At 34.1% G+C, this 26,186-nt stretch overlaps 1 protein-coding gene and 1 pseudogene across 1 annotated transcript; one reads left to right on the top strand and one right to left on the bottom strand.

The window, feature by feature from the left end:
- The first annotated feature begins 15,711 nt into the window (after positions 1 to 15,711).
- LOC111783551 (cysteine proteinase inhibitor 1 pseudogene) lies at positions 15,712 to 16,071 on the top strand (annotated as a pseudogene).
- A 6,098-nt stretch (positions 16,072 to 22,169) lies between these two features.
- Positions 22,170 to 25,418, bottom strand: LOC147786397 (uncharacterized). The gene is made up of 2 exons (XM_087120744.1): positions 24,343 to 25,418; positions 22,170 to 23,130 (listed from the first exon to the last, which is right to left on the bottom strand). Exons 1-2 carry the CDS (start codon positions 25,308 to 25,310, stop codon positions 22,170 to 22,172), a joined length of 1,929 nt encoding a protein of 642 aa, XP_086976870.1. The 5' UTR covers positions 25,311 to 25,418.
- Positions 25,419 to 26,186: the final 768 nt, after the last annotated feature.

Consider the following 26,186-nt stretch of genomic DNA (forward strand, 5'->3'; position numbering starts at 1 on the left):
TCGTTATTAATATCCATACATGCACTAATCTATCAACTCAAAAGGGAATGAGACCCTCTAATAAAATGATGGGTGACTTGAAGAACCTCAAGACAACCGAAAAACAGAGAATTATAAGAAAGGAGAAATATCATTAAAATATCTTCTTTAGCCTCCCCCGAAGTATACCAAACACTAAGATAAAAAAATTTGAAAAATTAATCACATCAAAGTCTACAAAACGAGTCATGAAAAATGCTCGTTTTGTGGACAATTTTCAAGAAACATGGAGTCATTAACAAAACGAGTTACATCGAGTAACATTATCTCCGATATTTCCAGAATTACCATTAGTGTTAAAACAAACAAAAAGTAACTTATCATTTTTCCATCACGTGTACTGTAATTTTAAATTATAGAACAATACAACAATAGATTCATTTAGTAAAATTATCCCTACATAATTTCTTTAAATCATCTCTAATGAGAGAATCGAGAATTTAAAACACTTATTGAAAATGATAGACTCTCAAAGGCCCCAAATAATCATTTTCATTACAAAATTTGCACATGAACCAACCACGAAAAAGAAATGAAAAACTCCCGCCCCAAGGATTCAATCAAGTTAAGCCTATAAAAGACAACCATTCTTTAGTAGCTGTTGATGTCGGACACTCGTTAGGAATAGCAACCGTTATGGCAACATTATGATAAATATAATGATTATTCCTCTGTCTTGTAGCGTACGCGTCCGTATTATCGTGAATGAGAAGGGGTATCCCCCAATGCATGAGCACACAATAATTCATGAAGTCTCAACATTTTTTCATTTTCATTATCATTTAATACAACTCTTCTGGCGTTTTCCTTTATATCATATCATTTCTCATATCGTTTATCATGTCTTTCGTGTGTACGCTAGGATTGTATTTCATGCTAGCTCATCATTTTGCATATCAATCATATCATATCAATCATGTGACACATATACCATATCATAACGTTTTCATGCTTTCAAACATAACAGTCTACATCATGCATATATCCTATCATATCATATATCATAACAGTCACATAACATATATCACGCATGCCTTCATCATATCATATCACAACTATATTAATTCATCAAGCATATTGTACCATAACATAGATCATATCATTCTCATATCATATCATAGTCATATCATTTCGTAAACACTTCAAAGTCATTTCGTTCCATATGCATATTCTAGTCATATCATTTCCTAAACTTGTCGTAGTTTTATTGTTCTTATACATATCAAAGTCATATTGTTCCATGAATATATCTTAGTCATATCGTTTCCCAAACATATCCTAGCCATATCATTTTATGAGGAACATATCTTAATCATATCATTACATTACGTTTATCGCATCCTTCTCGTATCCTATCTCAAACGTATCGCCGAACGCATCATACCATAAGTGTTATCATACCATTTACATATCATAACATATACATATCATATCATAATCATATCGATTCATAAACAATTACACATATCAATATGTATGACACGTGCAGAACAACAAGGCACGTGTCAACATCAAATATAACTATGTCGATAGTAAGGTCACTTACCTGATTAGCGTAGGCTAGTGTCACCAATTTATCCTTGAGAAGAAAGTTCGATTTTGTCCTTTGTATCAAAGTAAACTATATGAACTATGACATCAATTTCAATTTCGGTCCATGTGTTAGACTTCACGTGCACATTAAAGACTTTATAAATAGAGTCTTGGAATGTTATATATAATTCTTTTTTCATTAATGATCTCATTCTCTATTCTTACTCTTTTATGGAAGATATTGGTATGTTATGTGAAAAAAATTGATAGAATTTCTGATAATTCCTCAATTTTATCTTTTAATTCCCTTTTACTCTATCTACTTCCTCGGTTAAATTTAAATTTTTCCTCTCCCTCTCTTTTTTTTTTTTTAATTCATTCTTATTTCCAAATTTCACTGTATTTCTTTTTTTATTATTATTATTTTATTTTAAATTTGTTACCATTTACTATAACTAATATGATGATGCTAACTAAAATTCTATTGATTCATGAATGAAAACAAGATTTGATTATGTTGTAACACAATTGATTGCATAAAGTAAGGAAATCTGAAATATGACTTACCATAATAACAAAGCAAAATCTCTCTAGGTAAATCTGTGGGAAAAAGGAGATATTGTTACACGGTAAAGAAAAAGAGATCTCAATCACGCGAAAAAGGGCCACAAATGTACATGTCATTCATACAACATACAAGTCATCCAACCAAGCCCGTGGGTGAAGAGAAAGTTGAGGGAATGTAGGAAGTGGTCGAGGGATGAGGACAGGGGTTTATAATCTATAATGTGTGTCAAGTCGATCAAGTACTTGCGAAGCACAAAGGGGGAATGCTGGAAGTGGTTGAGGTATGATACCCATCAACCTTCCCCTTCAACAAACTATCGAATAGTCTTCATCATCTTCAAACTTTATCACCATGGCTAAGGCTCTTTTCTTTATGGCTTCTCTTCTCTTTTTCGTTGTATCACTATCGTCGCTCGCAGCGGCAACCCAACGTTCAGGTTTGACTGGCAGCTACAAACCAATAAAAAACATAGATGAGCCACAGATTCAAAGCTTAGGTGAGTTCGCATTGAATGAACACAATAAATAGGCAAAAACTCAACTCCACTTTCAAAAAGTGATTAGTGGAGAAATGCAAATTGTGGTCGGGACCAACTATAACCTTCGATTGAAAGCTCCTGAGGGGACTAGTAGCCGAACCTATGTTACCCTTGTGTTCACTGACCTCAACAACAAGAACAACCTTACCAACTTTTTTGGCGTCTCCAACTAGACTTCTTGCTTCTTATCAATAACTATATGTGTTTCTAATTCTCTATCTTTTTTATATTATGTTATGAATGTTTGGAATCTCGATCAAATTTGTTTACGTATGGTTTAAAACCTAATACAAGTATAATTCAGTTAAATAAGATATATAATGAATCTAAAATAATTAATTTCAATACAAATAAGATTAATTTCAAATCATGAATTCTGATCTGAATAACTTAAATGAATGAAAACATTCATGAGATAATTATAATGAAAATGAAATATTAAAGAATAATAATAATAATAATAATAATAAAAGTTTCCTTTTACGCCCGGTTGAAAAATCAAAATTTTTATCATTAGAAGCTATGGTAAATAATATAATTTTTTAAATTATTTTACACGTGACATACCTGACGGTGATGAGACATTAACGGTGGGACCATGGAACATGTCAAGCCTACCTCGTAGGTTAGTCTACATAATCTATAACCTAAAGCTCTGGTACCAACTATAACGACCCTAGATTTCTACTAACCTAAAGTCGTTACCGTTTTCATAACCTATGCTCTTATGTGGAATTAAACATTTAAAACTACTTCATAAAACACTATCATGGACTTACGTGTTTGAAAACATCTTTAAAACAACATGATGAAATTACTAAATTAAATAAATGAACAATAAAAATAAAAACACCTTATCCTAACCTAAAGTTTAAGAAATAAAATGCTACTATCGTATGCATGTGCATGGTCTTGACTTGCAATGTCTTCGTCAACCATACATGGATGCCTTGTGTTGACCTAAAATAGAAGTAGCACACGGTGGGAGTATTTTAAGAAATAGTCAGTATGTGACCCCGTTGGGGTCAAGGAATGCAAACACATGAAACTCATTATTAGGGACCTATCGTTAAACCGTAATAGGGGTGGCCTCCAGTTGGGACAAAACTGGATGTGTAGTTTTCTTTACACACGACCCACACATGTGAGTGTGGATCCTCAGGCGGTTCACCCCCCTGGACCCATCATAGTCGAGCTAGCTGTTCATAGCGACGTCCGAAAGTCAGTAGACTCTGAGTGTCATACAAGACATGATCATCATTACATAGTATACGCGTTTGTACTCGTCACCATAAATGGGGAAGTATCCCGATGTATATGAACACACAAAATGCGTAAGATCCCTATAGTTTTCATCTCTAAATCATTTTTATGACACAACCCTATACACCGTTCACACATTACTGTAAGTAACGTGCATGCATTGACCTTCATACGTTCATCATTATTAACATTAACTAGGTCGTGTCTTTGAAAACTCGTCGTCATAATGCACCATGACATTTAATACATGCACATCATCATATTAAATTATTTCATCATCATACGTCTCACATCATCTTGTTATCATGCATCATCATCATCATGTCAACATCATGTACATCATCACATAATCATGGAACATCATCACATCACATCATCATATAACATCATCACATCATCAATTAGCATCATCACGTCATCATATAGGGGGCCATGCAAACACATGCAATCATGATTTAGGGACCAATCATCATAGGGGTGGCCTCTAGTTTCAGACAATTGGATGTGTAGTACTTCCTTACACACGATTCACAAGTGCGAGTGTGAATCTCTAGGGCGCTCGTACACCCCCTAGACCCTCTATCATGCTAATCTGTAGCGACGTCCGGAGGTCAGCAGAACCCCATTGTATCATGCGCCTCATGAACACCCTCATCTATGCGCATTGGCACTCGTGCGCATTCGCACTCATCATCATATTGTGCGCGTTCGCACTCATCATCTAAGGGGAAGTAACCCTATGCTTATGAACATACAATATGTATGAGGTCCCTATAAATCCATCATAATGTCTGACCCAACCCTCAGTCTCATCTCTTTGTTCCTCTACCTCTAGTCTCATCTCTTTGTTACTCTTGGTAACACATACTCGTGGATATTTATATTAATATTATTTTCATGTACACAGGGTTGTGTCCTATGTCGTTCTAACGACATGATGCAATATGGCACTCATCATCCTATAACATGCTCAATATGGAAAACATCATCATATTAATGTAAATGACACACAATCATCATACTCATCATATTTCCATAAAGTGCATCAAGCATATCAAGTACGTCAATCATCGAAATATATATATATATATATATATTACCCATATCATCAAGCCATCATAACTCACACATCATCATAACTCGTACATCATCATAACTCATACATCATCATATAATAGTATACGACATCATACAATACAGCTCATACATCATCATATACTAACATACGACATCGTACGATACAATTCATACATCATCATAACTCATACAATTTTTAGCCTATCATTTAGTAAGACCACTTACCTGATTAGCTTAGGCTGGTGTCATCAATGTATCCTTAATGAAAGTTCGATTTTATATCAAAATCAACCTATATGAATCCATGACATCAATTTCACATTTAATTCTCTAAATCTTACAATGGTTCATGTGCTAGACTTCATGCAAACATTAAAGACTTTGCATGAATAAAGTCTTGGAATGTTATAATATGCGTGTAATATATATATATATATATATATATATATATATATATATATATATATATATATATATATTCTATTTTTATTAAGATTTCATTTTCTATTATTCTTGTTTTATGTAATAATTTGATGGAGTTAATTTTAAGTTACTACTCCTTGCATTCTCATATTTATTTGACCTTTTATTTTCTTATAGTTAGCATTCTTCTAGTTAGCATATACTATGCTTCATATTTTAATTTTTGTTCAGAGATATTCTTGGTCAATTTTAAATGTATTCTTACTTCCAAATCATATTATTGGTCAATTCTTATCCATTCTTATCTAACTCTTCTCTTCTAATTTTTTTATTATTATTTTTTTCTTTTCATTTTATTAACCGGCTAGTCTGTATTCCTCTTTTATTTCTTTTCTTTTGATTTTGTTTATATTATTTAGTCTACTCTCTTGTTTTTTTTTTTTGTTGGGTTTTATGTCCTAAAACTCATAGTTTGTAAACAAAGATATATTCTATTTTCAATAAAGTTATTATTGATGTTTATTCAGTAAAAATTGTTATTGAATAAAGTGAACTTTACGATCATTAATCTAAATCCAATAAACTAAGAACACTCTGGCTATAGTATGATTACTTGAACTACATGTAGAGACATAAGAGTGGATCAAGTTCAAGTATATAGTCAAAATGATCTATAGTATAAGGATAAGGCTGAGTACCTTATTCTGGGGACACTATGGATGCGGCCCACTTTTGTATATGATATAAACAATGTGATCACTAAATTGTGCATGTGGAGACATGTGAGTGGGGGCGTCCTATGCAATGAGTATTGCATAAGATCGGACCATGAAGAAAACCACTCTCACTTTATAAAGTCGTTTACTGTTGAGACTGATTTTCTTTTCATTCGATAACCTAGGTAACTCGGTTTTAATCCTGAGCTAACCATGAACTCCTGTTTATTCGGAATTATCCTTAGATTTGCATGGGTGAGAGTGGCTCTAGTTCGCCGACTCAACAGGCCTCCCATTTCAGGGGTAAGACTGGGTGAATGGCTGGGGACGTGGGGTGCAAGACGGAATTCACTCCTACCCACTTTTAGGGATAGAAGAAAGGTAGTTCCCTTAAGCACTGACTCCAGGTCTTGAACAAGGGGCCCCACCCTCTCATTGGCCTGAGAGGGATTCGGTTTACTGGTTGGACCACAAACCAATTGTTCATTAGAGGATCAGTGAGACATAAGGAACAAGAAGTAACTTCAGGGGTAAAACGGTAAATTGACCCAGCTCTAGTTACGAACAACCTGTGAAGGATCGACTTACTAATCATGGTTATATCAGATGGACAGAAATATATCTATAGTGAGGGGAGTGCAACTACTAGGCTATAGTGGAGTGTTCTAGTAGTTAACGAATGTTGGTTAACCAGGTTAATGAGTTTAATGGGTTAATCTTGGATCGTTGGAGCCCATGATCTATAGGTCCATTAGGTCCCTCTGCTAGCTCATATCAGACTAAACCATAGAACAGTGTGATGAGTGAGTTCGAAGTGTTCGAATTCAAATTAGGGAATATGCGTTACATATATACGATATATTTAACCGCAATTTTGTTTTATTTACGAATTAAACGAAAAGAGAGAATCTGAGATATTTAAATAAGATTTAAATATCTTAATCAATTATGTGTCGGAATTGATTGGGATTGGCATTTGAATTAATATTAAATATTAATTAAATAGTTTAATTAATCATTTAATGTTACTTTAATTTGAAATTCATTATTCAAATTAATTGTTGAATTAAAATGAAGAAAGTCAAAATGTTGACTTTCATCAAATGGAAAAATCCATGTTAGTGGAATTTTGAGGTGTCAAAATTTGGTTTAACCAAACTTGCATGTTTGCCAAATAAACCCCACAAGTTTGAGTGGAATTTTGAGTGTCAAAATTTGGTTAACTCAAACATGCATGCTTGCCACATAATCCCAAACATTTGAGTGGAATTTTAAGTGTCAAAATTTGGTGATCTCAAGTTTGCATGAACATGCAAACTTGACTCTTTAAATAGAGTGATCATGATACTTGGAAGGAATTTTTCTTCATCTTGATGAAAAACCTTGAGAAAAACCTCTCACAAACACTCTCTTTCACATATACAAAATCCCTCCCAAGTTTAGTCACTCACCGGATTCCACAATCCCGTTCTAAGGCCGGAGGATAGTGGAGAAGACACTAGTGGTGGTTCGAAACCGGTTCGTGAGGCAAAAGGAGTTTGAACTACAAAAGGTTAGTATTTAAACCCATTAAGTTTTAATACTTATGAACATGCTAGTTATTTACAATAATTGATGTTCTAAAAGTGCCTAAGATCCAAATTGCTTCCGCATGTGTTATATTAACACCAACATTTTTTTCTTCTTTTATTTATCCAAATTGGTCTTTCTTTTTCTTATATGTATTTTTTTCGGTTAAACTTTTTATTTTTCTCTCGGTATTTCTGTTCTACCTTTGTTTTGTTAATGTACTGTTGGCAATTTTCTACCGGGAGCTAATTTTTTTTTTTTTTGTAAGATATCTAAAAATCTAAATAATTACAAAAATAAAAGAAGAAAAGATCTCAAATAACTTTTCTACCGATGAAAATACATCAACGTTCGAATTTTCATGATTCTTTCCTGATCCGATCTTTTTATTATTTATTACTACGACTTATTTTCGTCGACAAAAGGTCAATTTATATGCAATAATTGCATTATAGCGGATATAGTTTAGTGGTAAAAGTGCGATTCGTTCTATTAATCCCTTAATAGTTAAGGGATCCTTCACAATTATTAATATTCCGATCAAAAACTTTTTTTCTCAAAAGGATAACTTTTCTATCTCTTTACTCTTCCCTTGCTTGAAGGAAGGCCATCTTTTGTTTGTTTTTTCTAATTTTTCTCTTCCCAAAATTTGACCTTTTTTCTTTCTTGTTCTATTTTTTTTTTTTTTCTTGCAAAATGCTAATCATTAGGAGATGTTGGGGAGATATTTGAGGAAGTGGAGAGAAAGGGATAATTTATTTTATTTTATTTTATTTTATTTATTATTATTACTATTATCATTTTTTAATTTTCTAATAGTTACAGTCATATTACATCATCATATAACATCATTACATCATCATATATCATCATCACATTATCATTTATCATCTCACGACATCATATAATATCATCACACTATCATATAATACCACCACATCATCATATAACATCATCACATCATCATATAACATCATCTATAGCATCATCATATAACATCATCACATCATTATATAACACTATCGCATCATCATATAAGGTCATCACGTCATCATATAAGGTCATCACGTCAACATATAAGGTCATCGCGTCAACATATAAGGTCATCACGTCATCATTTAATGTCATCACGTCATCATATAACGACATCACATTATCATATAACGACATCACATCATTATATAACGTAATCATATCATCATATAACATAAAGCATAAATGATATGTGCAAGGGCCACAGGACATGTGTCGTTATACATAAGACAAGTTTCCAACTGAGCTGATAGTAAGGTCACTTACTTAGTTGACCTAAGTTGAAGTTTCTTTCTAATTTCGTATCGACTTGCCTTTGTCCATCGAATACTTTTCCACTTATACCAAGGTGTTTCAACATATAAAATGAAGGGAATGAACTCTTCATCCACACAGTAGAAGTATTGGAACCGTTTTGATTTTTATTAAGAATTAAAACAAAGCAATCAATAGGGGAGTAAGAACTCTACTTTTATAGAAACCTTAGCTTTCAAGGCTTTCATGAGATCTTCGTTGCTATGACTCAAACACAATGTCAAGGCTTGTGGGAGCCTCTTGAAAGAAAATCTCAAAGGGATTGGAGAAGAAGAGTTTCGAGAATTCTCTGGAGATGTAATTTCATTCTTAAGAGAAAGTAGGAGAGATTTGTATGTCTTTGACTCAACTCGAGAGTCCTATTTATAGAGACTTTGGAGAGATTTGTATGTTTTTGACTCAACTCGAGAGTCCTATTTATAGGGACTTTGGAGAATGTTTGTTAAATAATATATTTGCATATCTAATATATTAGGATATAATATCTTATACAAATCATATTTAAATATTACAATATATCGTAATATATTTAACTAGTTTGAATCTCATTCAAATTTCAATATATTTTTATTTAATGAATCAAAATACATTAATTGATTTAATATTTATTGTATCAAATACAATAAATATATTTTTCCTTCTATATATCTAATATATTAAATATTAATTGGAATCCTTCAAATTAATATATTTTTTCTCTATTTATACTTAAAGAAAATAAACTCTTCATACAAGCATTGGAACTGATTTGATTTTTATTTAGAATTAAAACAGAGCAATAAATAGAAGAGTATAACTATAACTATGTAGAAACCCTAGCTTGCAAGACTCTTTGGATATTCCAACCATGCAGAAGTTGTCCAACATTCCACAAGATGGAGATGTAATTTCATTCTCTAGAGAAAGTGGGAGAGATGGTATATCTTTGGCTCAACTCGAAAGTCCTATTTATAAAGACTCTGGGAGAATATTTGCTGAATAATATATTTGAGTATTTAATATATTAAGATATAATACCTTATACAAATCATATTTAGATATTATAAGATATCCTAATATATATTTAATTAATTTGCATCTTATTCAAATTTCAAATATATTTTTATTTAATGTATCAAAATGCATTAGATTTAATATTTAATTGTATCGAATACAATGAATATATTTTTCTTTTAATATATATAATATATTAAATATTAATTAAAACCTTCAAATTAATATATTTTATTCAATTTTTATTTAACACATAATATATTAAACTTTAATTTGAACCCTTCAAATTAAATATATTTTCTCTATTTATTTAATATATCTTATATATTAAATATTAATTTGACATTTCAAATTAAATTTATTTTATCTATTTATTTAATATATCTTATATATTAAATATTAATTTGACATTTCAAATTAAATTTATTTTCTCCTTTATATTTAATATATCTAATGGGTTAAATATCAATTTGAACTCTTTAAATTTTCTTTTAAATAAATGGAATCTTTTAGTGTGTTACTATGTGCTAACAAGGGGACCTTATGGACCTACCGATTATAAGCTCTAATAATACAAAATTAATTAATTAAGCTCTTTAATTAATCAATTTCCATTCATTAACTATAGATCACTCCATTATAGATCTAGAGTTGCACTCTTATCCATCGTAGGACAAGTTGTGTCCATTGATATAACCATTACAAGCAAGTCGAGCCTTCATGAGTTCTTCATAATTATAGCTAGGTCAAAAGTCCGTTTTACTCCTATAATTACATCTTTCACCTTAAGTACAACTCATTCTCTAATGAACAATTTGTTTATGATCCAATCATAAACCAAGTTCCTCTCGGGCCAATGAGAGGGTGGGGCCCATTGTTAAAGTCCCGAAATCAGTACTTAAGAGAACAACTCATCTACTTTTCTTATATGGAAAGGAGTGAATTCCATCTCATGATATTATGTTCTCAACTTCCTATTTGGTCAAGTCCCCAAAATGTTTATCATGTTGAATCGGCTAAAAGAGCCATTCTCACCCATGTAAATCAAAGGACAAGCCCTCGTAGGCAGGAGTTCATAACTCACTCAGGATTAAGATCGAGTTGCATATGATCATCATGGGAAATATTAATCTTTTCAATTAACGGATTTATAAAGATTGATTAAATACTTCTTGGTCCAGTCTTATACAAACTCATTGTATAGGATACACCGACTTATATGTCTCCCCATGAACAATTTGGATCAAATCATTTGTAATGATTACAAAATGGGTCGTATCAATAGTGTTACTAGGATAAGGCACCCAACCTTAACCATATACTATAGCGTTACTATATTAAATATTAATTATTAATATTTAACTATCTAATATATTAAATATTAATTTTTTTTCAAATAAATTGAACCATTTTAGCGTTACTATGAACTAGCAAGGAGACCTTATGGATCTACAGATTATAAGCTCTAATAATATACAATTAATTAATTAAACTCTTTAATTAATCAATTTCCATTCATTAACTATAAGTAACTCTTATTATAGACCTAGAGTTGCACTACGATAGGACAAGTTATGTCCATTGATATAACCATTACAAGCAAGTCGAACCTTCACGAGTTATTCATAATTACAGCTGGTTTAAAAGTTCGTTTAACCACTATAATTACATCTTTCACCTTAAGTACAACTGATTCTGTAATGAATAATTTGTTTTGGAGAATCAACTTACTATGACAGATTCTTCTTAAAGACAATCCTTTCTTCACTTATTAGAACTCATGAAAAATTTCTTGAGTGCTACCCACAGTTGCTAAGACGTTAACTTTTATGATAAATGGGAAGAAGTATAAGATTTTGAATTTTTTTTTTTTAATTTTTTTTTTTTTTTTTTTTTTTTATGAGAAGGATGAGGAGAGAAATTTTGGGATTGTGGGATTGACCAAAGTCACAACCTTTTTATTATTTTATTATTATTTTTTCTTAGTTGTTACAACTTTGCTTGGGATTGGTTGGAGTGAAAACTTGATATGGTTATGTAACAACAATAATAAATAAGCTTAATAAAAAAAAATAAAAATAAATATTAATAAGAAAAAGAAATTGTATCATCTCTCACCGGCCATAATTTATCATAATTACTCAAAAAAATCATAACAAAAAAAATGGGAGAGAACAAAAATGTCATATTTACTTGGACTAAAAATGAAAAATAGTCTTTAGGCATTAGGGGTGTACATTCAACCCGACAATCTGACAACTCAGACCAATCCAACCCGAACTATAATGGTTTGGTCGAGTTGGGTTGGATTAGCCTTTTGAGTTGGTTTAGGTTTATTTTTCTGAACTCGAACTGACTCGGTTTGGTTTTGGGTTCATGGACAAAACCGTCGGGTTGACCCGAGCCAAATAAAAATATATAAAATATACTAAGAAGTTTACATTAATGATGTGATAACTCTTACGTTATGATGTGTTCAATGATATGTTTGAGATAGGATATGAGAAGGATGCGATAAACTTAATGTAACGGTATGACTAAGACCTCAGGAAACGATATGGTTAGGCTATATATAATGTAATGATATGATTATGGCAAATTGAATGAAACGATATGGATAGGATACCGTCATGCAATGGTATGGCTAGGATACGTTCATGCAACGGTATGACTATGATACATTCATGCAATGATATGGTTAGGATACGTTCATGAAACGATATAAGTAGACGTCAATGAAACGATATGATTAGGATACAGCGCGTGCACACATGCACACAGACGCATGATTAGGATACATTCATCCAACGATAAGGTTAGGATACGTTCAGGAGACGATGAGTAGACGTTCATGAAACGATATGAGTAGGATACGGTGCGTGCACGCACGCAAACACACACACACACATGCACGCGCGCGCACACAAACACACGCACACGCACAATCATTTATACCTAAAATACCTATATATCTTTATTCCTAAAATACCTCAATAATTTTTTCTAAAATACCTAGATATCTCTATTCTTAAAATACACCAATCCTTTTTCTAAAATATATAGACAATACTCATACAATTCTTGGACTTGACTATTGAGATATTGATGATTTTGTAACATTATACACTATGTAGGAACATCTAAACATTCAGCGGATGCTATTCACGGGAATTTTCAACAAGCCACTGAAGGAGATGGCTAACGTTTAAATTAACAACTAAAGCCACATGGATCGAAAGAACTCCCTTCCAAATACCAAACACGCAAGATAGGAACAATCTGGAGAGTAGAATATACTTTTTATTTTTTATCTTTTATAAATAACTGAAGTATTTTGTTACATGTTATGGCTTATCTACGTTGATCCAATCTGATATATACAATGCTACAATATATACAAGAATAACTCTTATCTCCATAGTATTTAGTTATTAATAATTTGGTTATGGACATTATTAACAACTTTAATGAGTTCTTTGTAAGTGTGAACCATCATATTAGATATCGTAATTTTATCCTAACAAGTGTTGTCTTACCATAGGTCAAGAATCAGAAACAATCCTTTCTGAACTCTTATATTATTTGGTTAGATTGAATATAAAAATTAATCACATTTTGTCCTTATTTCAAATTATTAGTTGAAACTCGACTTATTCATCTCGGGTTAGTGTTTAAATAAGAGTGTTCTTTCAATAAATATCTCGAGACAAAATCATTTTTAATTAGAGTTTTCTTATAGTTAATTTTTATTTATAATTTAATAAATCTTATTTAACTATTAAATACAAGGTGATAAAGAATTAATCTTTATTTCTATTAAAAAAAATTAAAAATTAAAAAAAAAATTCATTTAATGAATAATTTTAAAATTCTACCATTGACTTACATGTTTGAAAACATCTTTAAAGCGATACAATAAACAACTAAATAAAATAAATGAACGATTAAATTAAAAACATTATCCTTTTATAGTCTACATCTTAGAAAAATTAATGCGGCTACCCTATACATGTGTCATGGTCTCGAGATACGATGTCGTCGTCAGTCGTTCGAGGATGTTTTTTTCTTTACCTGAAATAGAAGTAGCACGTATCTTGAGTATTTTAAATATAATACTCAGTAAGTGACCCTACTAATGGGGTTATATGCAAACACATACAATTTTCATGAATGAGACCTATCATAACAGTCTATATTCCTTAGGTGGCTATCATAACCCTATCGTTCTATCAATCTATAATAATCCTATCATTTTCTATTCATACCCTAACCGTATCATTTTTTCAATCGATCGTGACCATATCGTTTCGTATACATAACTTAACCATATCATTATATTAGTCATATCTTAACTATAGCGTTTTCTATACATAACATTATCGTATCTTTTTATCAACCTAATACAACTATAGTCTTTTCTATACATAACCTTATTGTATCGTCTTATGAACATATCGTAGTCCTATCGTTACATTACGTTTAGTGCATCCTTCTCATATCCTATCTCAAACATATCATTAAACACATCGTATCGTAAGTATGATCATACAATTCACATATCATAACATATACATATCATAACATAATCATATCGATTCATAAACAATTCACACATATCATAACATATACATATCATATTATTATTGTTCTATGGAAGATATTGTTATGTTATATGAAAGAATTTGATAGGGTTTCTTGACTATAATTCCTCTATTTTATATTTTAATTCCCTTTTACTCTATGTGATTACTCCATTAAATTTAAAATTTTCTTTTTCCTCTCCTTCCTTTTTTGTTCTTGTTAATCTATTCTTATTTCTAAATTTTACTGTTTTTTTTAATTAGTTACCATATACTAGAAGTAATATACTATTAACTAAAATCTTATTGATAAATGAATGAAAAAGAGATTTGATTCTATTGTAACACAATGGATTGTATAAAGTAAAGGAGATCTGAATATAACTCACCATAATAACAAAGAAAAATCTCTCTTGATAAATCATCTAGAAAAGGAGATCTTCTAACGATTACGTCAAGAAAAAAGATATCTCAAATATGAGTTTTCATAATAACAAAGCAAAATCTCTGTAACTAAATCTGCATCATCTCCCAGTAAATCTGCATTATTTTTGTTTGATTAACTGATACATTCTTGGTGACTGAATTCGTTGAGGAGAGAGATAGTTGGGAGAGAGACAGTTGGGAGAGGGATAAGATGTTAGTGAGAGCTATTTGGATAAGATTGCTATTTTTTATTTTTTATTTATTATTTTTTTTTCTTTTATCGTTGTTATAATCCTTTTAATTTAGTTTAATTTTGTAATATATTCCAAATTAAAATTAAAAGAGTTTGTTTTGCTTACATGGTAGATTTAAGGACCATAATTGACTTTATATTTATTATTCATTGTAACTACTATTACCTTATTTGATTTATTCCACCCTAAATGACTCTTATTTTTTATTTTTTTTTATTTTTTTATATGGTAGTAAACATATTAAAAGAAAAGGCTTTGAATACTTTTGTTTAAAAAAATTTAATCTCCTCCCCATTTATGCATTTATCCATTCCTATAAATACCCACCAACCTTCTCCTTAAACAAAGCATCAAATACTCTTCATCATCTTCAAACTTTATCACCATGGCTAAGGCTCTTTTCCTCGTGGCTTCTCTTCTCCTATACGTCCTATCGCTATCGTCGCTCGCAGCGGCAACCCAACGTTTAGATTTGGCTGGTAGCTACAAACCAATAGAAAATATAGATGACCCAAAGATTCAGAGCTTAGGTGAGTTCGCAGTCAATGAACACAATAATCAGGCAAAAACTCAACTCCAGTTCCAAAAAGTGATTAGTGGAGAAATGCAAATTGTGGCCGGGACCAACTATAAACTTCGATTGACAGCTCTTGAGGGGACTAGTAGCGGAACCTATGGCACCCTTGTGTTCACCGACCTCAACAACAAGAACAACCTTATCAACTTCTTTGACGTCCCCAAGTAGACTTCTTGCTTCTTATCAAAGACTGTGTGTTTTTAATTCTCTATCTTTTTTATATTATGTTATGAATGTTTGGAATCTCGATCAACCTTATGTATGGTTTAAAACTTAATACAAGTATAATTTTGTTGAATAAGATATATGTCTTTGAATAAAACAATTATACGATCAACTTAAATTTATATAAATAAAATAAAAAAATAAGTCATATAAAAGGGAACATACATTTAATAAATCTAAAATAATTAATGTCATAACAAATAAAATTAATTTCATAATTTTAAGGTAAATCTTGAGTAGATTAACTTAAATAAAATGTACCATACAAAATTTAATCGATCAAAACATGTGTTTTATCATTATAATAATAATTAAATATTAAAAAAAAAAGTTTAAGAAGTTTCCTTCTATGCCTAGTTGAAAATCAAAATATTTCTAGTGAGAAGTTATTGTAAATAATATCACATTTTCTTTAAAAAAAAAAAATCAAATTGAGACGTTTTTTTGGTCTCACTTAGAAATGTTTACAGAGGGGATAGGGTTAGGGAAGTCTTCCCATACACGTTATTTGAATTTCTATCACCGTGAAATGTTCCATTTATTTTTGTGATGATTCTCTGGAGAAATTTGTTTTAAAGACTTTTTAGTAGACAATTGTCATTTTTCAATATGCTTTCTAATAAAAGCTGTAAAATATTCTAATAAAATCCAATAATATTTCTTGAGCAAACATTTAGTATAACGTTATAAACCACGTAAATAAGGTTGCTACTACATGCATCTCTTGACTACCAAGTGCGGAAGTCCTTTACAACGATTTATTAAAACATTGTCATAGAATTAAATGTTTATGAAAATTCATTTGAAACAACAATGATGTTAATAAACAACGAAATCGAAGTAACAAAAGGTTTAAAATAATGTTAATGTCCTAATCCAACTTAAGAGCTACAACATTTGTCACAATATCTCAGGCTCAAAGGTGAATAAATATAAAGTTATTATTACTCAAGGAGGGTAATGCAGAGACAACTGAGATAAACTGCTGTGGCTTGTGTTTTACTGAGTTGAGAGCTCCTATTTAAACAAAAAAAATAAATCCTATAAATAGCTCCTACAAAACTATTGAAATAAACTATTCCTAAGGAGGACTGGCTTAACAACTTTGATTCATTCCATCTCAAATAGGTCACTAATTTTGACAGCGTCCCTGACTGTAAGCTTACTTCTATCTCCGAGATTACTAAAAAATTCAACTTGGTGCAACCGTATGTCTACCCATAAACTTCCGTTATCTCACTGTATCCTTGACTAGGAAAATCAATGGCCCTCAACAATTTGATATACCTGACTCATCAAATTTTCTGATCTAAGTGGCACAATCGTTCACATGTTGCAAGGGCATCGCATGCCACCCGCTTTCTCTTTTCAGAGGAACCTGTGCAAATGGGAGCAAGAATGGCGAGAAACAACCCCAAGTTCACGTAAAGTCCACCAAAATTATACAAAGCATCTACAACCACAGTGAGCATCAACATTATCTGGTTTCATGAATATGCCCTCTTCCAAGGCCTTAACGGCAGCCCTATATTCCCCTACTCCAAATAAAGCACTCCTCAACAATTTCAAAGCTCTAGAATGTGTAGGACAAAGAATAGAAGCAAATATTCCCACTGATTTCCCCCGGCCTCTGCCGCCTCCAATGCCAAAAGAAACTCTTCCTTTGCCTCTTTGTATTTTCCAAGAACATACAAGCAATTCCTAGCACTAAAATGCAGCCTTACGTCAGTAGGTTGCAGCTCATAAGCCCTCTTGAAGCTAACAAGCGCCTCCTTGAAGGGTTGGTGCTCATATAAAACCCTACCAATTGTCATATGCCCATTAAAAGCCTCCTCTCTGGACTGCGCTCGATCTGTTCGGGTTCTCAAAACCCCTAATTCATTGAGAAACGAAGCATAGTCATGACCGAACTCTTCCCAGAAAACCCTCTTCTCAGAAAGCCTCGAAGACGGCTCCAATTGTCTCAACCAGCCTGCATCAGAATAGGCATCGAAATTGTCCACCCCATTCCTATGAATTTCCTCACCTATTAAGAGGTTCAAAGTATCAGAATTCTCACGAGATAAATTCGAATACTTACCGACTCTGAAAATCCTTCATCGGCTTTGATTGTATAACCTCTCCTCAACAAATGCTAACGTGCCAGGAACTCCTTCAACATTGCCAAATATGTCATTCACTACCGGAACTAGACTGCCAAAAAGCATAATAAAGAACAACAGACTCAGAAAATTAATACTGGAAACCTTCTGAGTTCTTCCCACAACCTTCTTACTCTCATTCTTTTTAGTCCTAGCAGGAGAAGGAGGCTGACACATACCACTACCACTCAGCTATTGTCTCAGGTCTGCATTCTCAGTCATCATATATGATATCTTGCTATTCAATTCAGCAATGGTTGAATGCATACTTCTCAACTTATCCTCCAACTCCTCCACATAATGCTTTTTCCTCTGCCTGGAAGGTTGTGCACTCTCTCTATTGGGGATTGATACTTTCTCCCGGAATAGATGACCTTTGATATTTGGAAGATCTCAAATCCGCATTAGAAGATGGGCAATTTATTCCCTCAGAGACGCCAGAACCGAAATTTCTAAAACCCGAGCCTTGAGACGACGTTGGCTCGCCTGAGATTTCCTGATCACTAACACCGCCACCATGCTCTTCATTGGGGGACTGCTTGCATGAAACCGCAGAGCTTCCAGATCCTGGGGAGCATGCAAAGCTGCAAGCACGAACGGCAGCGCCCCTAGAAGCTTCTCGGTTAGCCTACAAGTCCAACGAATTGGTAGTTTGATCCAAATCTTCGGAGATGAGGAAATCGTCAACCTCAGAGGAAAGGAAAGGACCGTCAGGATCGCCCAAGGCTAGCTCGAAATCATCATTTTCGTCGAATCCCAAATCCAAGGCCGTGAAATAAACAGAAGGGTCACCAGGGGTAGCAAAATTGGCATTGGAGAAAAACAAGGAGTGCAAAGGCGAAATTTGGAGAGAATCAAATTCAGAAGCGTAAGTAGTGGAATTAGAATTTTGATCACCTGTAGATACATCATCTTGATATGCGGCTGAAGTCACGTTTGTTGGTTGATCAAGAACCTCAGTGGTTAAGCAGTATTCCCAAATTTGATCCGAAGAATTTTTACTTTCATGTACAGCATTTGCTTCTGATTCCTGGATTTTGACTCGGCAATTCGGCTTAATATGGCCTGTCTTTCCGCAACGATCACACACCACTTTCGCCTGACAATCTCGTTTAAAGTGGCCTAGTTTTCCACACCTGTAACAAGCTTTAAATGGCTTCTTTAACGACTCCTCACTTCTGAATTGATTCCCATGGCTAGATGAAGGCTTTGAATAAAAATTCTGTCTCATTTGATCTTTGACATACAACACATCTTATGACTTTCGGGAAAACTCGTTGCTGCTAGTCATTTGCTTAATCAAGGCTTCTTGATTGGAAAGAAGATTCTCCAGTTCAATTACTGTAAGCTGATTTGCCAACCTTTGTATTGAGGAAACAAAGGGCATAAACTCTTTTCGTAATCCACGTATAAGATAACGCCGTAATCGAGCCTCACTCACTCGTTCCTCAGCATCTAATTCTGAAATTTCAGAACACAGATTTTTCACTTTCAAAAAATATTCTTCAATAGAAAAATTACCTTGAGTTACCATAGCTAGTTCATTCTCTAGAAATTGCAGTCGAGCGGTATTTTTCTTAGTGAACAACTTTTGAAGTGTATCCCATACTTGCTTTGGTGACTTTAAATCGCGAACATGATTAATATACTCCTTGCTAATCAAAGTTCGCAAGGTAAATAAGGCTTTTCGGCATTTGATCTTCCATTGTTGACGTAATTTTGCATTCTGTGGAGTATCGGCTGGAATTTCTGTGTCATCACCTTCAATTAAATCCCACAAATCTTGCCCTTGTAGATAAGCTTCCATGCATAACTTTCAATAACTATAGTTATTGCCAACCAACTTCTCCATAGCTATACCCATAGAAGCACTTCCACCATTCATCTCGTTGAGTAATAATATCAAACTGTACCAACTTAGCTCTGATACCAACTGTGACAATATCTCACGCTCAAAGGTGAATAAATATAAAGTTATTATTACTCATGGTGAATACAGAGACAACTGAGATAAACTGTTGTGGCTTGTGTTTTACTAAACTGAGAGCTCATATTTAAACAAAAAATAAATCCTATAAATATCTCCTACAAAACTACTGAAATAAACTATTCATAAGGAGGACTCACTTAACAACTTTGATTAATCCCATCTCAAATAAGTTGCACTAATTTTGACGAACATTAAACCCAAATGTGACAACCCTGATTTTGTATCCATGGCCTCCACAAAGACACAATAACTCGTAAATGAGTGTCTTTAACTTTACCTGAAAAATAAGTAACACGTGGCTTGAGTATTTAATACTCCGTCATTATTTCCAATGTTGGAGTTGGGAAATGCAATCATGGTAAGACCTATTTTTTCATAAAATTTTAGTACTTCTATTCAAGACAAGGTTAAATATATAGTACTTCTCTACACATGGCCCACGTATGTGCACATGGACCTACCAACACGCTCGTATATGTACCTCTGGGCTTAACTACGGTTTAGCGCATATTCACACTATTGGAAGCCACAGAGGGAAAAGAACACATATAATATCATGGTGTACGCATTTGTACTAATCATAATCAATGAAGTATCCTCATGCACATGACATACAAAAGATGCATGAGATTTCATAGTTTCAAAGCATGGTGTTGAACACAACTCACTGTGGGAAACACTCGCACTCTTTATTAACACCAATCGAGAAGAGAATACAAGACACTCTGTAGAATACTACTGCTTTTTATTGTTTTTGGATTTCTTGGATGAATAACCTAGGTAGGGTGGAGAGGTATTTATACTAAGAGTAAGCAATCTATATTTAACCAATCTAAATCTAGACCTAACCGATTTGAATCTAGACCTAACAAATTTGAATATTTCTCCTAAAATATCTAGATCTCTTTCTCCTAAAATCTCTACTAAAATAAATATACTGAGCTCATACAATAATTGGGCTTGACTCTATTGGGCTAGTGATGATATTTCAACACTCCCCCTCAGCACTAGTCCTCATTCGCTGCACCATGTTGAGCTGACAGCGAAAACTCTCATGTTTGCCAGTATTCAGCCCTTTTGTAAACAAGTCTGCCACTTGGTCATCTGTCTTGATCTGCTGCATCTCGATTTCTTCCTTTAGGACCTTCTCTCTAATGAAATGGTAGTGCACCTCCACATGCTTTGTTCTAGCATGAAACACTGGATTTTCTGCAAGGCGAATCGCAGATTGGTTGTCGCAAAGAAGTGATATTGGATAGTCAATTTTCTGGTGCAAATCTTTCATCAAGAGTTTTAGCCATGTACTTTCCTGAGCTGCTCCAGCCGCTGCTCTATACTCTGCTTCTGTAGTTGATAATGATACTGTTGGTTGTCTCTTGTTACACCAAGAAATTGTTCCCGAACCAAACTTGAACACATACCCAGTGGTTGACCTCCGAGTATCGTGGTCTCCTGCATAGTCAGCATCACAGTATCCAACTAGCTTGCAGTCTTTGCTTCTTTTTGTACAAAAGACCATAGTCGATTGTACCTTTGATATATCTCAAGATCCGTCGAGCTGCATCCAGATGAGACTTCTTTGGACTTTGCATGTATCGACTCATAACCCCAACTGCATAAGAGATATCAGGTCGAGTTAAAGTTAGGTAGATAAGACTACCTACTAGTTGTCGGTACGTTGTTTCATCGTTCAACTCTTTGCCTTCATGTGCACAAATCTTGGCATTTATCTCCATCGGTGTTGAAACTTGCTTGCACTCTAACATGTTGAACTTCTGAAGCATATCTTTTGTATACTTTTGTTGGCAGAGAAACAGTCATTCATCTGTGCGATCAACTTCTAGGCCTAAGAAGTGTTTAAGCTCTCCTAGCTCTTTCATCTGAAAGCGTACTGATAAATTTTCTCTTGTTTAATAAATTTCTCTTTCATCGTCCCCGGTGATAATCAAATCGTCCACGTAGACCAACACAATTGTTAAATTTCCTTCTCTTTCTTTGATGAATAGGCTTGAGTCTGCATGCGCAACTGAATAACCACTTTGGGTAAGAAATTCAGCAATTTTACCATACCAAGCTCTCGGTGCTTGTTTCAGTCCATAAAGAGCTTTTCTAAGCTTGCATACATAATTAGGATTAGCTGCACTCTCAAATCCCTTTGGTTGGTTCATATAAATCTCCCTGTCTAACTCTCCGTGCAAGAAGGCATTCTTCACATCCATTTGCCAAAGTTTCCAATCTTTACTTGCTGCGAGTGCTAGCAGGACTCGTACGGTAGTAATCTTTGCCACTGGACTAAATGTTTCATCATAGTCTAGTCCATATTGTTGAGAAAATCCTCGAGCCACGAGTCGAGCCTTGTATCTCTCGATTGATCCATCCGGTCGACGCTTTATTTTGTAGACCCACTTGCAAGAGATGGGTTTGACATCTCCTAGTCTTGGCACTAGTTCCCAAGTTTTATTCTGCTCCAAGGCTATAATTTCTTCCTCCATCGCTTTCTGCCAAACCGAGTTTTGTGATGCTTCTTCATATGTCTCTGGTTCGTAAACTCTATCTTCTACAATAGCTGCATTTGCATACTTAGGATTTGGCCTTCGGATTCTATTTGATCGCCTAAGTTGTTGATGTGTCGTTTCATTTTTATCAGATTCGCTTGATTGAGTCACCTCTTGCTTGTCAATATCAATGTCACTTGGATTTTCAGGTGCATCGACATTTGATTGAATTTGTGTAGTTTGCTCCCCCAGCTTCTGTTGTAGAATTTCTTCGATGTTTGAATCTGGTAAGACTTTCTTCTCCGAGGACCACCATGTAGATGCTTTATCAAAAACTACATCTCTTGATGTATAGTATTTTCCACTTGTTGGATCACAGCACCTCCATCCTTTTCTTTGATTGTCGTATCCAACAAATACACACTTGACTGCTTTCTTGTCAAACTTGCTACGTAGATGGTCAGGCACAAATACATAGCAAACACAGCCAAATACTCGGAAGTAACTAATTGTAGGTTTCATATCCCATAGTATCTCAAATGGTGAGACGAACCCTAGCTTTGGTTGAGGAAGCTTGTTGATCACATGGGCAGCAGTTCGCATAGCTTCAGCCCAAAATCTTCCTGGAACGTTCTTTGCGTGTAACATGCTTCGACAGGTTTCTGCAAGGTGTCGATTCTTTCTTTCTGCTACACCATTTTGTTGTGGCGTGTTGGCACATGTAAATTGACGTCGTATCCCACACTCGTGTAAATATTGATCGAACTCATCTGACGTGTATTCTCCGCCATTGTCTGAACGTAGACAACGAATCTTCGCTCCTACTTCTCCTTCGACCATCATCTTGAATTCTTGAAACTTTGAGAACGTGTCAGACTTTTCTTTCATAAAGAAAATCCACACATATCTTGAGTAATCGTCAATAAATGTCACCATATACCGCATTCCGCTGATCGATGCTTGTTTGACTGGGCCGAACAAATCAGAGTGAATTAACTCTAATGGTTTCTTTGCTTTGAAACTTGACTCTTTGTATGGTAATTGATGAGCTTTACCATATTGACATCCAGCGAAGACAACGTCTGTTTTGACTTCAAGTTGAGGTAGACCTTTGAGCATAGATTTCTCCATAATCAGCTTCAACTTATGGTAGCTAATATGTCCCAATCTTGCATGCCATAGATCTGTCGTCTCATTCTTTCGGGTCTTGTCAACATAGGCAGACTCTGCAGATAGGACGTAGACAGACTCCACTCTTCGTCCTTCTATTGTCGGCTTTCCTATTATCTTAACATCTTGATAAACTTTTACATCTTCTGGCCCAAATAAGACATAGCTTCCTGATGTTGTTAGTTGTGACACTGACAACAAGTTCTTCTTTATACCCGGTACATGGTAAACATTATGTAGCGACACTGTATCAGACTTATTGCCAGGCATCATTGTCGTATTGCCGATTTGAGCAATTGATAACTGTGTGTTATTTGCTGTACGTACCATACGACTTCCTTTGTACTCTTTCATGTCTTGCAATTTTCTCTGATCGCCAGTCATGTGATTTGAACATCCTGAATCAACGATCCAGTCATTCTCATAGTTGATATGGTCTTCCATTATCGCCATGAGTGCTAGCTCGTCTTCTTCTATGGGACATAGTACCTCTGCATCCCATTCATCTTCTATCTTCTTTTTGGATATTGCCACATTGTTTTCAATGGACTTTTTCCTGGACCAACAATCTCTAGACATATGGCCCTTTTTCCCGCAATTATAGCAAATACCACCAAATCTCGTTCTTTGGAAACTCTTGTTGTCGTTCTTCTGAGCTCTCTCAGGTTGCGCAATCCCTTGGTGGCTTCTTTTGTCACCATTGTATCCACGTTTGGTAGACGGCCTATTATTGCTCCGACTTTCACTCGTGTAGAGTGCTTCTTCTTCACCCTTCAATGTGAAGCCTCCCATTTGTTTAGCCATGGCTTCTTGGCTGGCTAACAAATTTTCGAACTCTACAAGTGTTGGTTGAGTGGGCCATCCTTGTACAGCAGTAATGAAGCTTCGATATTCCGGTCGTAATCCGTGGATTATAATCCTCTTCATTCGAGATTCTACAATGGCGGACTTTGGGTCTAGTTCAGTAATCTCCCGACAGATTGATTTGACCTTGTGGAAGTACTGAGCAATTGTCATATTACGTTGTGTAATTGACAACAACTCATTCTCGAGAAGTTGTAGCCTCGTATCGTTCTTCTTTGAGAACAACATCACGAACGTGTCCCATGCTTCTTTCGGTGTCTTGTCATCCCAAATATGTTCTAACATCTCTTCTCCGATTGTGGTCTTCATGGCAAACATTGCTTTGCCTGCTTTGATTCTCCATTTTCGCAAGGCGCCGCTGGAATCATCCTCTGGCGGCGTAGTTTCGCACCCGCCAACGATCTCCCAAAGATCCTGTCCTTGTAAATAGGACATCATGCATGTTGCCCACGTGTTGTAGTTGTTGTTGTTGAGTTTCTTAATTCCTCCAACGATTTGGAAATCACCCATCGTGTTGGCCATACCTCAGTAATACCAAACAAGTTCTTTTGACACAAGACTTGCAGAGTCACAGACTTCTCACGACACAAAAGAAACTCACTCACCACTAATCTCAAGAAATCGTTTCTGATGTGGAAGATTAGACAGAGCTGCAACCACAGAGCATACTACACTAACCTCGCTCTGATACCAAATGTTGAACACAACTCACTGTGGGAAACACTCGCACTCTTTATTAACACCAATCGAGAAGAGAATACAAGACACTCTGTAGAATACTACTGCTTTTATTGTTTTTGGATTTCTTGGATGAATAACCTAGGTAGGGTGGAGAGGTATTTATAGTAAGAGTAAGCAATCTATATTTAACCAATCTAAATCTAGACCTAACCGATTTGAATCTAGACCTAACAAATTTGAATATTTCTCCTAAAATATCTAGATCTCTTTCTCCTAAAATCTCTACTAAAATAAATATACTGAGCTCATACAATAATTGGGCTTGACTCTATTGGGCTAGTGATGATATTTCAACACATGGTACATACTTAAAATGTCATTCATATCTCCCTTTTTTCTCGGGACATGGCATCCCTATCAAACATGCATATATATACTAGACATATCTTTAATGGTTAACACACATGATTTATCAATGTCTCATATGCATGATGTGAACATGTTGACATAATACACATGGTGTAACATTTGGAAGTACATACATCATATAACATCTATATCATAACAAAATTTCATAACATAGCATAACCATACAGACATAACATCATAAAAATAAGACACGTACAAGGGCCACAATATACATGTCATTCATACAACATACAAATCATCAAACCACACCTATGGACGTCCCATCGTAAAACCACTTACTTGATTGGC

This window comes from Cucurbita pepo, chromosome 20 (assembly GCF_057944985.1).
Source record: "Cucurbita pepo subsp. pepo isolate OVF chromosome 20, ASM5794498v1, whole genome shotgun sequence".
Classification (NCBI taxonomy): Eukaryota; Viridiplantae; Streptophyta; class Magnoliopsida; order Cucurbitales; family Cucurbitaceae; genus Cucurbita; species Cucurbita pepo.